Raw genomic sequence first — 17,535 nt, 5'->3', positions numbered from 1 at the left:
TATACATATATATATGTATATATATTATAAAATATGTGATGCCACATACATATACATGATTCTATCAGCAGATTCGCTCAATTTTACTTTTATCATCAGGAGTGATCGCAGCTCTTCTAGCCACGCCCACTCTAACCGTTGATCGGGCGATACTTGCGACGTGGTGCGCCGTGTACATGTTTTCACGCTCACGTTTGGATGAGACAGACATGCAATACTACGAGCATGACATGCTTGCGGACAGAGCTGTGGCCAGTCGCCTGGGGAAAGATTGAGAAACCGGTTAATATGATGGTTAGAACTGGTTAATGTTATAATTACAACTGGTTAGTGTGATGGTTAAAATGGTTAATGTGGTTGTTATAACTGTTTAATGTGATAGTCACAACACCTACAAATTTTCATACTCTGTGGGGTGGAGGAGGTGAAACCGACCGTAGTTAGTGCGCAGAGACGACCAGTATTCAAACTGAACGCAGATATCGTGATAACTAATAGCATAAAATAGTCGGCTGACCCGTCGGTGTGCAGATGCGTTGTATGAGGCTATTTAGATATGACACAGCGAAACATGCTACACCTTAGGATGTGCGGCATACATCGGCCGCAGACCAACAAGTGCCTCTGCTGTCACAGAAGCCACACTCGCAGCGAGTAAGCGCGTTTTAGAGCTCAGATACAGGACTCGTACCCATCTCTCTTACAGTAAAGTGAGTCCGGGTGTTGTTCTGTGTGTGGGTGCCGGCAGGGGTGGCTGGAGAGGCGCATATATGACTGTCACCCTAATTCCGTAGAGTCGGGGCACAAGACTGCTAATACTGCGTCAGCCGCATCCGCGTGGGTTCTCTGGGACACTTTGTCGAGGTATATTCCGGAACGGAGACATTGTCAGGTTGGATAGTAGTTGCTGATGGGCACCAAACACAAGGTTTTGTATTACTGCTGTGTGTATACGACGTTGGCTTTCGTATGGGACACTATCGTGAATCCGCTATACATATATACCCTTCCTTGTATAATTCATGTAGACGTTGGTATGCTCAGACACTAGCGGGCGTTCAAAGCTGCAGTTTGATCATAGCGCTGTTGGTCTCTGAACTTCTACAAAGTTGTGCTCGTGCTCACGCGTAGGTATATATCTACACCCCGTAGAAAAGTCAAACCGTCAATGATAAATAAATAGACGCTTGAGTAGAAGCACGTTCGCTCATTCTCGTCACCCAAGAGCACCTCACTCAGTCTGCCATTATTATAGTTCCGTATGATCTATATGACACTCGGGCCGTAGTATGCCGTACCGTATTCTGGCGGATACTCCACATCCCTGACTTGCGAATATTGTGGACACCCAACCTGACAGCTATCCACTTCTTCTATGAAGTATAGAGAGAATAGACCCCACCCATTTTCTTGTCCCGGATACCAACCTGTGTCTTGCCAGGGCGGAACAAGGATGCATCAAAATTATCTTTATAAATATATCTTTTTGTGACTTTACCTTCACTGGCGAATGCAGGGTAGTAGGTATCCACAGTCGTTACCAAATTCTCATACGTCATCTAGCATCTAAGCAACTCTCTCACTGCAAGTGGCAGCAGTTGTCTCTGATTGAAACGCGTATCCAACTGCGCACTAGACAGTAGGTTACTGAGGGGTCTAGTTGGAAGGTTGTCACTCTTAATAGCCTCACAGTACATGCTTGTGTAGCTGCTATCACATTATAAACACATCCCGTGCATTTCGCATACAACTATGTCACAGCAATTGTCTACAACACAACACCATAGAACCGGTGGTACATTCACGCATGCTATATAAACACGTCCCGTGCATCTAGCATACAAAGTTGTCACAGGAATTGTCTACAACACAACACCATACAACCGGTGGCACATTCACACATGCTATATACGCTAAACCCGTGGGTTCCCCCTACAGTATGGTGTTTGATACACGAGACTGGTGCACGAATGTGGTGGCTGGTAGATTAGAGATGCAAGGACAGTGAAGTGTTCGGTTTATTCGGGTATGGCTGGCTACTAGTAGTGCTCATACCAGAGTATATGGATCTTGTATTTATCAGTTGTTGTGGCTCGAGGAGCCTTCGTACGCACAGAAGTTACAGTCACATACGACTAGGCAAGTACAATCGGTCCTACAGGACTAAATAGGTAGTACAGTCGAGCGGCACCCAATACGGCAGCACCGCAGCGTCACTTAACGCGTTGAAGTTTGCCCACAACACAGGGCGATGGCTTCCTGCAATCAATGAAACGCCGGAAAGCGTTGCTGCACTGCACCTCAGGCTTGGTACCACATGTCTTGCATGGAATTATATCGCACCCTTGCATGCAAGCGATTACTGTCACACAACTTTATTCTATGACTCGGTATGCGGACCCCTGAATCTAACCAGTGGTAGACTCAATATAGCGCTCGCCAGATCTCACATCAACTTCTACAGTGTTGCCTTTCACTACCAGCCGTACAGGGTCTTGCCATGTACCATTGTCATACGATTCGTTGTCGTTTGATCCCACAGTATGGAGTGGAGGTGGTGGGGGACTGCCTTATCCCAGGCCTATACCCGGTCTTACATTGCGCATCCAGCCGCATCAGCTAGTGTCTAGAAGAAACAAGTGTAAGACTCGACAACAAAATGGATCCGACAACCGTAGCCCGGGCCTCCCACTCCCGTCGGCTATAAATAGGCTCTTCTTATCGCGAGGTGTGTTACGTGGGTTGCAGTAGAATGCATATTGCGAGCACAACTAATTGTGCCATTGACACCGCTCCAATGTTTGACGTACATTATGATCTTTCCTTTACAGTCCCCTGCTAAAACATTGGTACATTTCCCAAAAGCCATCGAAAGGACAATGTTGCAGTTGCCAGCGATCCCACAGGGCCGATATTTCAGTTGCAATGGCACTAATCGAATAGGGTTGTTATAGAATTTGGTCGCTGGTGCGTTTGCTAGGCAGTAAGACTGGTCGTGCCGTGTCCCAGGCCGTGGCTCATGTGGTACGTGTACAGCGCGAGTGAGCAGTGCAGCTCTGGTCAGTAAGGATTGGTATAGAACCAGGTCGTTGGGTATTTGCAATGCGAGATAAGGCTATCTGTATGCATTGCGAGATACGGCTATCTGTAGTGTAGGTCTGGACCCAAACCGGCGGTAGAGTGTTTCATCTATCTTTGACCGTGGCAGCTCTTGCAGCGCAGCTTGAAGAACCCTTTCTCAATGACAGGTACGTATTCAGTAGGAATGGCAGGGATGCTTCGGTAGGTATATTCAGGTACGTATTCAGTAGGAATGGCAGGGTTGCTTTCGGTAGGTATATTCTGGCCCACAGCCATTGGTCTCACACACGTTGTGTCACGTGCAATGGTGATGTCTTGGTTGTCGGGTTCTTCCATGAATACACGGCTGGCTGTGTCATAGCCATCACTGGTCTGGTTGTGTATGGTCCATCTTATCACAGCAGCGCTTATGACGTGGTCCTCAAAGGCCAATGCGACCACTTAGTAGCCCGATACAACGAACAGCTGACTATACTATGCCTATTCCCAGGTCTTGTACTGGTTGTCCGGGGTTGTGCAGTCACGTAGGGTTGTTGGCTGACTATGCCCATTCCCAGGTCTTGTACCGGTCGTCCGGGGTTGTCCAGTCACGTAGGGTTGTTGGCTGACTATGCCCATTCCCAGGTCTTGTACCGGTTGTCCGGGGTTGTCCAGTCACGTAGGGTTGTTGCAGGACTTTGTGGTCGCCCCCTGTGATGTGAAGTAGGGCTGACTGTATCTTATCCCTGGCATGACCCCGGGTGTGTGAGGTTGAGGCACGGGTTTGACCGTCGTAGCTCGATCATCTGCGCCAACAAATGCCACAGCTCTGTATTTGACAGAGTACCCTCTGTTGCCTGGAAGCAGGTGCGAACTCGTCTCCACTGTGTGGGCCGCTCGGGCGTCTTCTGTGTCTGCCTGTGGTATAGGCGGTATGATACAGATGACAGAGAGTTTTGCATGAGAACAGAATGCCGGTGATATCTGTAGTACAATGCAGGTGATATAAGTATATATATAAGGATAGATGAAGAAACAAATATAGTGTACATGGAGGGTGCACTCATATCCCATGAGTGCAAGTGCGTTGAATAGGACAAGTATGCGCATTGCTGCGATGTTCCTGTACAAGGCTAACTCCAGATATTCGTTAAGTATTGATGTATATATGTAGCGTTCGATAGATACATACGTTCAAGCTATACACATATACACATCTTTACCCACAGCATACATACAAAGGGGGAAAAGGAATTATTCTCCGCACATGCGATCTCGATATATACATACAGGTGAAACATATGAACATGTACAGAATTAAATTCGCATATGTTGTGTGCGTTGTATATAGACTATTCGGCTCCAGTACAAGCAACGGCAATAAACAAAGCCGCATACGTATTGTACTTCAGATTGACACTCTACGTAACAAGACAGGCGGGGAATGACGCACGTCCTGGCCGGCACCCGATTGGGACTAGGCCGGTTTGCTTCTCCTCCATCTGAATAGTGTATTTACCTGATGCCTAGCTGTCATAGACACACGGATACTACTAGCCGATTGAACACAACACATGATATATGGACATATGCATCGCAACTATGTATGTTCAAGCACACAATTTTCAGTTTACGTACAATCATAGGCATGTTTGGCTTTGTTCCGGATATTGAACCATATAGCATTTTGTTCAATTCATATATATATAGAAGAAGTAATGTATATATATATATATATATATATACATCATGCGTGACTATGGTTGCACAGATCTGTACTGCCATACACTAGTCTCTAAACACTCTCTTTCCCTCCCCACATACATTCTTATCCCACGGCACATCTTCATAGCCCACTGGCAGGATCAGCTTTGACTTTGATTTCGCTTTACGATTGCGGGGCCCACTGTCAGTAACAGCTTGGCTGGTTGATCCCGTCCCGCCTTCTCCAGACGCGTGTGCTGTCTCCACACCACTATCCGTAGCACCACACACACTCTTCTCCTGGCTCATACTTCCCGTCTCCGTACTGTGCGAGGGACGTACATTGTCAAATGGCGGGGTACCGTTTTTTGGGGTCCCAGGTGCTGGCTTGTCATGCGCTTCAGCTGTGTGGTGGGTATCGCTTGTATCGTGCCTATGTGTATGGCCGTCTGGTACATCGTCAGGTGCGCCTGCAGTGTCGACTGAGGCCCTGCCCCCTCTGCGTGTGTCACCCACACACTGCGTGTCCTTCCCACACGGCCCGTTGGGGTCTGTAGCCCAGTCTCTGTCTCTATCACTTCTGTGGCAAGTCTTGGGAGACGCACTCTCACACTCGCCACTCGCAACCGCTCCATCTGCACCACGTGGCAGTGGTCTGTCTTGACCCGTGCGTGTCTGTGCGTGCACTTCCCCGTGGGGTGAGTGCGTATGTGCGTGTGCGTTAGCATCAACTTGCTCAGAGCCTGGGTGGGTCCTACTCTGATGTCCCGGCGTATGGATTTTCACATACGCCGTATCGTATCTCTTCGCTGGCCCCTTCCCACCCACCTCAAAGCCCACACTCCTATCCGTCTCGACACTGTAACCCAGCCCAGTACGTGTGTGCGCAGACTGACCTTGTGCTTCTAAGGGGGTTGTTAGTGCACCTCTGCCTGTTTTCCCCAGGCTAAGTCCAGGGCGCCAGCCGCTGCGGTAAAGTATAGTACTTCCCACCCCCTTCGTCGAGGCCTCAAAGGGCGCGTACCTGTCCAGTGGGGTGAACGCAGTCAAATAAACGTTAACACAGTACGTCGAACGTGAATGCTTCTCAATCCGAAGACTAGAGCCGTTCTATAGCGAATAAAATGGATGCATCGAGTATTCTGTGTTTGAATTCGAAATCCAACAACTGGTGGTGTGTATCGACTGCCCACTCGGAAGAGAGAACGAGACTACCAGATGATCCGACACCACAATGTGCTTCAAAGCATGCGGATTCAGCGAAAAGATAAGTCGTGTGTATCAAAAATGGTTTATTGGCGATAAAACGGAAGTACGTTCGTAAGTACACTACATGTAGCAGAAACAATATCTGATAAGATCATACCAACAACCGAATTAACAAGTGGGCATTCCAATTCATAGATCAACACACGACCAACCGATGCATTCCGATACCGACCCAACCACAAGCGCGACATCATTAGAGACTAACATCCCTACTCTTATTTACAAGGGGATTCACTATCTAACTCACCTCTCTCGTCTATAGGGGTCAATGGCCTTCTGACTACACAAGTCAATACACAAACCCTAAGAGGTGGCACACACCTATCACGGACGGCTGCTTTCCATTGAGGCTTGTTCGGAGAGGCCTGCGTGGGTGTACTCGACTTTGTCGAATCTGGACCCGTATATTCCTCTGAGGTGCTCGCACGTATATGTCTGGTGGCACTCTGTGGGTGATAGAATATTAACATAAACGACTGGCGTCTAAGTACAAAGCACTGGTATATATCAGTGAATTACTCTAGAGTACAATAGAAACTAAACACGAATTCAAACTTCAATTCAAAGCCAGTTGGAATAATCTCGGTTGAATTCTCAGTACTCTACAGACAGCCACGCACATCACACCCACTTACACAGTACACCATTTGCATACATAAACATATACATATACACACATCTCACAACCACCTGCATACTTAAACTTATACATATACATACACCTCACAACCCAACACACACATATCCCTTTTAATACATCCATTGCATACATCTCTACTCCCTGCAGCCTGCTCTCGCATATGCTCCACATCCCACTCCCGTTGCTCGAGATCTCGCTCCAGCATCGCAGCGCGTTGCCGTGTGTTGTGGTCCAGATACACCACATCCACCCCCCACCCCCCCCTCTGCCCCTATTCGTCTTGGCCTGCGCATTGACATGTACTTCCCGTGCTCGGGGTTTGCCTGTGTAAGGGCCTCTTAGGTCACTGGGTACGTCTGTGCACGGGGGTGTATTGATCCGCTCATCCGCATCCCAATCGTTGACATCGGCTTCCTCGGTCTCGTTGGCGTTCCAGTACTGGGTGTCGGTGTAGAAGACCAGCCCACTGCTGCCCTGCACGAATGGTAGCATGCGTGGTAGTTGGAATCAATGGGATGAGCATGTAGCACAATACGACCGTGTTGTATGTATCTCAACATCGCCACTTTGATATCAAATGACATCTCATGGCCGCGAGTGTGCATCCCACATCATGCGGCTGCTTGTTTTGTACGATCGAGTTGGGGTGTAATTTGGTATTAACACTTTATATGTAAAGCTGACTGGTGTGTGGTTTTGAGATGAACAGTTAACATATGGTTCTGTGGCTTCTCTCATAGTCAGTTAAGGATTAGTAGTTAGAGCTCCGCAGGTTCGCACTGTGTGTCTGTGCATCACGTGAAGGCCCACCGCATCCCTTGTATTCGGATAACTCAACACAATCTTCTATGAAGAGTTTGGATTGGTTGGAACCTTCACCGATTCAGGACCGATAGCAGTCCAGTACATTGTGTGAGCGCAGAACTCCATTGAACTATGAAACCTGTCTGTTTACGTCCTGCATATTCGCGAATAACTATGAAACCGGTCTGTTTGATCCTGCATATTCGTGAATAGGGCCCAAGCACCACACACGAATCTCTTGCATTGAACTTGTACGTTGACACTCTACTCTCACTACACTGCCGACTCTGGCTACGACATTGATATGCAGACACAAATCTATACAACACCCAAACATAATACAAATAATTTGCATCCCAAGTATGTGGATATACCACAGCATAGCTGCTGGGAGTGTACAGTTGACCATGCAGAAGTTAAGTAAGACGTAAATAATATGATGCAACACTTTCGTATGACACAAATAGTGGCATGCAGTACTTTGATATGACACAAATATTGGTATGCAGTACTTAAGTATGACACAAATAGTGGCATGCAGTACTTAAGTATGACACAAATAGTGTCATGCAGTACTTTAGTATGACACAAATAGTGTCATGCAGTACTCTAGTATGACACAAATGGTGTCATGCAGCACACCTTATCCCACGTCACCTCCACATCCCCTTCAAACGTCCTCTCTTTGATTCGCTCTTGTTCGTCGACATCTAAAATTGCAGTGACGGGATAGAGAGTACGAGTCTGAATCCACGGTGACAGCGATAGTCACAGCTAATGCCAGATGTTTCGTATAGAGGTGTAGGTGTAGTGCCAGATGTTTCGTATATAGATGTAGGTGGAAGTGTACGTACCAACACTCACATATGAGGTCAGATGAAGATACTCAAACACTCATATGGGAGTTCACATTGATACACTACAAGTAGGAGGTAGAAAGGGCGCTTGAAGGATAACCACTCTCCTATTGCTGGGATGTCACAAAGGTTTGGTTCATTGATGCGAATCCCCGATGGCGAAACTTTTGAGTTCTAGAGACAAGGGAAGGAGACTTGCGCCTCATTGGGAAATGTCACAAAAAGCTCGGTATGACGAAAGCAGCGTCGAAGATACTAAAACCCTAAAACCCTGAACCCTAAAACCCTAAATGCAAGCAAGGCAAACTGAGCATGTAGTTCGGACAGCGGCATCAAGAAGCTTGTCACAGGATGTGCAGGAAAACAGGATAGCACTATATGCACTGGATGACAGGTTAATTAACCCATACCAGTACACTGAATAGACTGCCTGCACGGTTCATGTGGGGTTGAGAAAACTTCACCCACCACCAGGAATCTCACACATATGCCGCTTGAATGGCTGTGTGTCTAAAGGCAGGTCAGCCCACGCACAATTCCCAGGGTATTATATACAACGTATCGGTCGATCTGAACGGCTATCTAGTCGTATGACGCAATAGAGGTAGGAACAATAGAGGTAGGAACAATACGCACATCACAAGAGCCCCATTCCCAGTCACAGACGTATGCTAGCGCATACAGCCCCATATGGGGGGTCCATCAGTACCGGCCCACATACACGTGACTCAACTACAGGTACAACTCGCATGATGAGCTCATACCACACACACGGTTGTGTATCGTGTATGGCTTTGCACTTATCTCACTGTTACCAACACACATATGTGACACATGGGACGTGCACACATCCTCCCCTTATTGCTCCTTTGCATGATACAACATACCGTCGTGTAGGGCCTCGTAACGATCCCACTCCTCCGGCTCGTCTTCATTGGTTGGATGCTGCTGATTGTACGTATTCTCGTAATCGTACGGATTCTCTGTCGTCTCAGGGTACAGCATGCGCACATCCGTGTACGCTTTCCCATTGGGGCCTGTACGTATTCGTCGTCGTGTGTTCAATTCCAATCGACGTATCACTGAGACCGGTAGCTTGCATTCCTCTATCATACGTTGCAATGTGTGCATGGGTGTACCGACGTTACCTGTGAGATGTGAGAGTGTGTCAGAGAGGGATTAGGTATTGTTAGGTACCATACTCATATATATATATATATATATATATATATATATATATATCCTATAGATCGAAAACCCGTAACCTTAAAACCCGAAAAGTCCATCCCAGCTAAGCGAACGTTATAAATTCCACCCTTGAAAAACTCTCGTAAGATATCTGAAGCACTCAACTGTGCATCCATTGCCATATACGCGGAAAAGTGGTCACGCGCGCGCACCATCAGCAACATATCTAATCCAAGCACACCCATACCATTCGGCAGATACTGCGGTGGTTGTAACTCGGTGATATTGGGCCGTAAAACGTTCGGTACTTCGACAACAGGCAATCCCTGCTCATGATCATTGGAACGAGAACGCCGTATGTTAATTTCAGTCACGGACAAGCATGGTGTGCATACTACTTGCACTTCTTGCACGGTTGGTAGGCTACGGCTGAGATGCGAAATGTTAAGAACGGTGTCGTGCTGCTAAGGTCAATCAAATGCGTACGATGCAGTTGTTGTCTCTAATATTCCCACACAACTGCGCCCCATTTCCCCATACACGTTCGGAAATAGGCACCCAGGTGCAAAAAAGCACGGACTCTCCGATCCCTTCTCCGCGGTTCACAGTCCCACACCATACCATACCTTTACACCCTAACCAATACACAAGCACATCACTAGACCCCCCATCCCCCCCCCCCCCCCCTTCCCGGATGTACACAGTGCACTCGGAAGTAATACCACTTACAGAATCTTTCTCCTGGCTCAGTTGATCAGTTGTTGTCTTGTGACTCCCCTTACCTACACCGGTCCACCGCACGAGATTGAGTGTAACGCGTGCCGTCATCGTGGCGTCTGTCTGTGCATCATTGCGATCTGTCCACGGTGTGCCGTTGTACACAATCAGCCTATGCATATGTTTCGGGTCCAGTGCTATCATGCACGACCGTGTGGGCGCGTCTGGTTCCTTACGGTGTTGGTAGTGGAAGCATGTCAACATGCCTGGATTAGAGAGGGAGGGGGTGAATTAACTTTGGATTGCTTGACATGTGTGTATAATTGCAAACAAATTGGGATACAGCAAGGTATATGGCAGGAGTACACTTCGTAAATCGGTTGTATGTTGTGGGTTGACCTTGAGCGCAAAATAAATAGAGAATATAGTGTACATTTAATTTAGAAGTAGCACACACACACACACACACACACACACACATATATATATATATATATATATATAAGACTATAGTTCAATCGTATATAGTAACTTCTTAAGTCAGTTTATTTACAAACATTATTTCGATGTACATTCACTATGTAGATTGAATCAGAGTGTACGTGTATATAAAATCAGCCGAAGGTAATGCGTACAATTATGTATAACCACGGGTTTGCTTGATCATAACTTTCAAGCACGCATGCTTGTCAACCAGTTTATCTAAAGTAGGCTATTTAATAACTTGTGTGTTCCAATATATAACATCAGGCAAACTGACCCAGTTCCAGTCTCTTTCATTTCTATAGATGTGAGCTCTGGGTCATACAACTAACGGCATCTGGTGCGTAATATAAGACTGATAGTCTAACGCTTTCACAAAGTATGGAACGATCCCCGATCTAAGTATTAGTATATCTACCTATCTGCTATAACTCTTGCTGACTATTCCAGGTTCGTAATCAGAGTATATCTTCAAGGTTGAGAAATTGTCTCGTGATGTGTACAGGGTTATTTTGTCTTGTGGTCGTGTACATACCAGCTTCGACCAGGTCATCGAAGAACACACGCAAATCTATCGACGCATAATGTTCGGGGATGGCACCCACCACTACATGCGAACTCATCCTTGCCTTTTCCTACTACTTCAGATACATGATAAATCGCTCACAGTTTACAAATTGTTATTGTATTATTGATATGTCCAGCATGCATACACAAACACATTCGAAGGGAAGTATCCATTGGGAAGTATCCATTGATTCTATGTCAATATTGTAGTAGACGTACGCGTATTAAATACAGACCCTACACGGATAGACTGCTGTGAACGTATGCTAAATGCCCGCCTGGGTTTAGGGTAATTTATCTCATACATCTGCGACATGCCCCTGAGGCCTGAAGGCTGATGCCACTTCTAGTTCTTGGGTTTAGGGTAATTGCAGGGTTGGTTTTATTGTGAGCTAAATTCTAAAGCTGTTCGCTAGTATATACAATGCGAAGCACTCTTCATCTTCAGTGTACTTTAATCGCCAAAAACGAGTTGGTGTAGGATACTTGATGTCTGCCTCGTGTACTCTACTAAAGATCTATTACTTATCCCAATGCGTAGTGCATCGATCGTATGCTCGGTGGTTGTTGCCTAGTAGTTGGTAATTGTTGCTTGGTAGTTGATGCAACACACCCTCACAGACTGGATACCTCGCTTTCTGCCGTTTACATAGTATCCAATGCTGGTTGTGCTGTTATTAGGAATAGTTCATATGAAGGGTGTAAGAATCGGATAAGTATATGTCAACAACTGAGATGTGATTTTTTCTCGTTTGAGCTATTAAGTCATAAAGCAGGTCGCGAGTGAAATAGTGGCGACCCTTCACAGAATGGGCCATATTGTATGTAATAGATATATATCTATATCTATATATTTATCATCGAATTTATTCATTCAATGTTAGAGACATACTTGGCATGATGTCGACGTTCTTACTACAACCTGTGTTGTGCATGCTGTGGAAATGCGTGTTGTTTTTATAATAATCAGACATGTGCCATCAATGTGTTTTGTGTGTTTAGTACAATCATTTTCGTTTGCATTCCGCTTTATATAATAAGATTGTCCTGAACGACACTCGCCATATATGATTCTACATATTGTATTCCATATGCCAGCTCCAGCTGCACATCACACATAATAGATTATCTTCGTAGGAGGCCTAATATATTATACTAACAATGTGATCTAAAGTGAAAGTTATCAGCCACACTCGTTAAGCTTCATCTGTTCACAGTACGAATGCTGTCCTGGATCAACTCCAGGTATACTGTAATACCACTCAAAAGTACTTTCTGGGGGCTGATACCGTTGATGATGTTCGCTGGGATACTCCGCTGTAACATCGTGTGAAGATATCTTCGTGTATTGGGCCGTCATCCAAAACCACAGGAAAGCCAGGAAAGCAAGCACTTTCTCTTTTGGTTAGTAGGTCAGAATCGTTTAACAGTACCTCACTCGGCCTACCGTAGTTATAGTTCCATATTTTCTGATAAGAACCCCAACACCATCCCGATCGTTATGCGACTTTCCGTTACTGGTGGCTACTCCACATATCCGGCTTGCGAATATTGTGGACACCCGCCCTGACAGTCAGCCACTTTCTCGATGAAGTATAGACGCCACCCATATTCTTGCCCAGCTCAGCAGCCTTTGTTCGTGAGATCTGACCCAAGAGTGCAGCAATTTCTCTTGGTCTTATTTGATCACTGTCTTCGCTAGCGAACATAGGACTCAAATAAGCCATCAATACGATTCCTTCACTACAAGGGGAGGGTTTCTGTCCCTGATAGAAAAGTATATCAAAACTGCGCACGCGCTGTGTCCAAGCTGGTGGGTGGAGCAAGCACGAATCACTCCTCGACTCTCAAATGTATTAACTAAAGGATAACCAAAAGACGTTTGTCTGCTGTAGCATTGTATCGGATCGCATTGGAAAATCAGTATTTTGTTCAGTTTTTTTCACTGGTTGTTGAGTTGCATTCTTTGTTTTACGTACGTAATATATACCTCAGCACATCGATCGTGGCATCGTGTCTAAAGGCATGCCAAACATCTATGTATATTATCACATCGATCGTGGCATGTGGCTAGAAGCATGGCCGAAATACAAGTATATACACATCGATGCGCAGGTCATACGTTTATGCAGTTGAAACACATACATGCATATATCCACACAATTTGATAAATTTATTGGTCTCAGGTCAGCCAGTTAATGAATCGGTGACAAATACAGGCATGTATCAAATCGTAAATATAGATAGACTGTCACGGCGTGTCTTCACGAGTCATGCTGTAGATCCATAAGCGACTATAGAGGCAACCCGAGCTGAAAACCTAGTAAGACCAAGCAAAGCGTTCATGCGATATTAATATATTGTATTTTTAGTTTCACTCGTTCAAACTGTCCTACATTTGAGAAGCAGGGACCACCAGATGCAGACTCATTCTGCGCCCAGACAACCACTACGTGTTGCTTAATTCCGAGAACCTTCACATCGTATCATCATCGATAGGCGATGCGAGATCGATACCCAACAACATCAGAATCCATATCGAGTTCCGACGCAAACTCATAGTTCCTTACTCTCACTTCAGTAGGTGTCTTTTCTAACTAATTTAGCGTCGTTATGGCATGTCCCCAACTCGACGGGACAAGTCTTTCCATTCTACCAACCGACACCTTTCTTCCCGCTCCCATGCTCACCTATATACATTCATAAATACATGTACCCTACTTGGAGAACTGGCGAGCATCCTTGTTACCCCCGGTGCCCATATTCTTGTACACTCTGGCCTTATCAGCCTGTTTCTTATCTTTACCCCAGCCACCGTGGTTGCCCACTCTTCGGCTCATCTTAGCATCTTTCGAGGCGTGCACATTCAAGCTCACACTCGGAGGCACACGGAAACCGAAGGCAATCGCTACCTTTTGCAGGTCCAAACCTTGCACATTGAAAATCTGTTTGTGCGAATGTGACGCGTAGGATTGCAGGTACGACCGGTAGGCATCCTTGGCACTCTTATGCAGGTAGTAGTTCTTCTCGACCAGCTTCTCCAACTGAGACTGCACATTGGCAATCTTATTCGACGGGAAAATAAACTCGTTGCAGGGGATCTTGGCGTGTTTCAAGAAGCGCAGGAAACCCATTTCCTCGGGTAACAAGAACAGCAGTGCTCTGCCTTGCTTTCCCTTACCACGAGCCGTACGCCCAACTCTGTGGATGTACTCCTTGGGGTCGTCACTTGGGTCGAACTGGATGATCCAATCAACTGCGGGGATATCCAACCCTCGGGCAGCGACATCGGTGGCTAGTAGGATACCTTTGTCTGCATTACAGAACTCATAGAAGGTAGAGGTACGCTTGGCCTGTTTCTGTCGGCCATGGATGTCCATGACGGGTATGTCAATGTAGTTGAGCAGCTCAGCGTGGTACTTCACCGAGTTGCACGACGATAAGAACACAATGATCTTCTTGTTCATATTCTTCTTGAGGAAGGTGAACAGCAACAAAAACCGTTTCTCACTGGGGCACAGTACGTACCCTTGTTCAATGCCTGCCGCGGTGGCGACCACATTGTTGTCATCCACACCCACATACACAGGCTCCGTCTTGAGCGATATGCGTGCAAGATCTTCTACATTACGCGTCTGTGTGGCTGAGAACAGAAGTGTCTGACGTTTCACAGGCAACAGTTTGATGATCTGTTTCATCTCCTCTTCGAACCCAATCTCCAAACACCTATCAGCCTCATCGATAACCAGGGCCTGCAAGTTCTTGTAGTTAAACCCTTTGGTGCTCTGCAAGTGATCCAAGAGACGTCCGGGTGTGGACACTAACAGGTTGACCCCCTTGCCCAACTTCTCGGCCTCAGCCTTGCGGTTAGCACCTCCCATAACAATACCGTATGTCTGTGAATGATACTTGAGCAGATCCTTGGCCACACCCAAGATCTGTAGAGACAACTCACGTGTAGGTGAGATCACCAGCACGCCAGTACCGTTTCTGGGGGTGAATTGGAGCTTGTATAGCAGCTCAATGCACGGCAACAAAAATGCCAGGGTCTTACCTGACCCGGTACATGCAGCACCCAGTAAATCCTTGCCCTTCAACAACTCTGGAATACTTCTGCGCTGAATCTCGGTCATATCTGTGAACCCCATGTCAACAATAGCTTGCATGGACTTCTCACACAGACCCAAAGACTCGAAACGCGAATCGATATGTTCGGTTTCTGAGGGTAGGGCCACCTCAGCACTTGCCTGCTCCTCTTGTTCTTTCTTCAGATCACTTTCTGATTTGGCTTCCTGCTTGCTCTCACCTACCTCCATGTCCTCATCATCGAGATCTGCAGGTTTGTCTTCTTTGAGCTTCAAATCATTCTTGACTACAACCTCTGTCGTCCCTGTCTCATCGTCACTATCGCTTTGTGAAGCCACCTCCACCTTAGATTTCTTGGTCTTCTTGCTGACCTTCACATCCTCATTCGGTCGCTTAGAAACGAATTTAGCTGCATCCTGTGTGTCCTGTGATGTACTAGCTGCCTTTTTACTTTTCTTCTTGCTGCTCTTTTTATCGGATGCTTCTGTAGTCTGCACTTCTACGGGCGTGTCTGTGGAAGTGGCATTCTTCGTCGTCTTGCCACTGTTCTTACTTTTCTTACCTGACGACTTATTTACGACTGCGGGCATAGTGACTATAACCTAACCGGACAGGATGTGTATGTAAGTATGTGTATAAGGATAAGAAGTAGTTCGTACTGATTAAGGTACCAATACACTAGCTATTCAAACACCACTACAGATAGACTCCTAGCGATATTCTACTTTCCGGGCGATCACAAAGTGTAATATAGCGACGGAACTATTTTCTAAATATCGCTTTAGTCAATCCATGTGTTTTGACGATATCAGTCGTATAAATAAAAAATTCATGACCTTTGCCTGTCCCCATGTGTACGGGGAGGAAAAAAATGTATTTGAAAATACTATCCTAGCTGGGGGCCTGAGGGCTGAGGCCCTGAGCCCTGAGCCCTGAGCCCTGGGGCCTGGTGAGGTTGGAGGCTGGGACAGTTGGGACTGGGGACTGGTCAGTGGGACTGAGGCTCTAAGACGTCGCAAACTATAAATAGAAACCCAGTGTATTGTTTGAAAAAGAACCGGCTTTTGTTACCTTTTCTGGGGTGGCTGGCTCGGTACCTGCCTCTCGAGAAAAAAAAGTGAGGCGGTGAGAGCCTCTGACTCTGGACACTTGAGTGGTGTCATAGCCTTCGAGATTAAACCCTTGGCCAGTCCATAGTCCCATAGTCTCTACAGTGTAACATGCATTGGATTATCACCTGAGAAAATAACGTGCCATCGCTTCGTATGTTGTATGTATGTACGTATTTATGATATATGTGACTCTAGAGTCGAGACGGAATGACTTGATGTATAATCGTTAAAATCAAAATATAAACTATTTACAAAGGCTTCTATTTATACCGACAACAGCAACCAAACACACGTACTCAATCAAAGACGTATATAAACTTAACAATTTTACACGATGGCAGAAGCGTCAAGCGAGAACTTTGTGTTCCCTTCAGAACCATTGCTTCTAGCAGGGGAAGTGACCAAGGGCTTTGGCCGTGGTAGTAAAGACTTGGGATGTCCAACTGCAAACTTACCTCAGTCAGAAGTTGACAAGATCCAGAATAGCTATCCCACAGGGGTGTATTGGGGGTGGGCTACACTCGATGACAAAGAGCCGGTATATCCTATGGTGATGAGTATCGGATATAACCCATTCTATGATAACAAGACTAAGACAGCTGAGGTGCATATATTGCACGATTTTGATGGGGACTTCTATGGGGAGATGCTGAGGATTGCTATACTAGGATTTTGGCGCGGTATGAAGAACTACGAGGGCGTGGACGCGCTGATTGCGGATATCGAGAACGATAAGAAAGTGGCGCGAGAAGAGCTTGCCAAGCCAGAGAATACCTCTCGGAAGCATCTTGCATTGCCTTAAGAGTATGTATCATTGGTAACGTCAATACACACATTTTTTAACACCATTTTGAGATGCATAATCGGACTCTTGACATATTCTGTAGTTTTCAATATGTTTTTCTACGTTTATATGATAGGAGTATGTCTATATACGTATGGATTAATCGATGTATATGTAATCATAAATTCATGTATATATAATATATATATATATATATATATATATATATATATATATATGTGTGTGTTCTATTATTACTATATA

At 45.9% G+C, this 17,535-nt stretch overlaps 3 protein-coding genes across 3 annotated transcripts; 1 reads left to right on the top strand and 2 right to left on the bottom strand.

Moving 5' to 3' along the window:
• Positions 1–3,694: 3,694 nt before the first annotated feature.
• SARC_07451 (hypothetical protein) lies at positions 3,695–11,471 on the bottom strand. Its single transcript, XM_014298617.1, has 10 exons — positions 11,258–11,471; positions 10,252–10,505; positions 9,593–9,848; positions 9,222–9,482; positions 8,120–8,187; positions 6,977–7,147; positions 6,804–6,944; positions 6,355–6,479; positions 4,885–5,788; positions 3,695–3,978 (listed from the first exon to the last, which is right to left on the bottom strand). Exons 1-10 carry the CDS (start codon positions 11,343–11,345, stop codon positions 3,736–3,738), a joined length of 2,511 nt encoding a protein of 836 aa, XP_014154092.1. The 5' UTR covers positions 11,346–11,471; the 3' UTR covers positions 3,695–3,735.
• A 1,974-nt stretch (positions 11,472–13,445) lies between these two features.
• SARC_07450 (hypothetical protein) lies at positions 13,446–16,146 on the bottom strand. The gene has a single exon (XM_014298616.1). It carries the CDS (start codon positions 15,963–15,965, stop codon positions 14,007–14,009), a length of 1,959 nt encoding a protein of 652 aa, XP_014154091.1. The 5' UTR covers positions 15,966–16,146; the 3' UTR covers positions 13,446–14,006.
• Positions 16,147–16,763: 617 nt separating this feature from the next.
• On the top strand, positions 16,764–17,335 carry SARC_07449 (hypothetical protein). The gene has a single exon (XM_014298615.1). It carries the CDS (start codon positions 16,822–16,824, stop codon positions 17,287–17,289), a length of 468 nt encoding a protein of 155 aa, XP_014154090.1. The 5' UTR covers positions 16,764–16,821; the 3' UTR covers positions 17,290–17,335.
• The last annotated feature ends 200 nt before the right edge of the window (positions 17,336–17,535 follow it).

The sequence above is a fragment of the Sphaeroforma arctica genome, assembly GCF_001186125.1.
Source record: "Sphaeroforma arctica JP610 unplaced genomic scaffold supercont1.591, whole genome shotgun sequence".
Taxonomy (NCBI): domain Eukaryota; class Ichthyosporea; order Ichthyophonida; genus Sphaeroforma; species Sphaeroforma arctica.
Note: the sequence above shows the minus strand (reverse complement) of the source record. Positions and strands in the feature narration are given on the sequence as shown.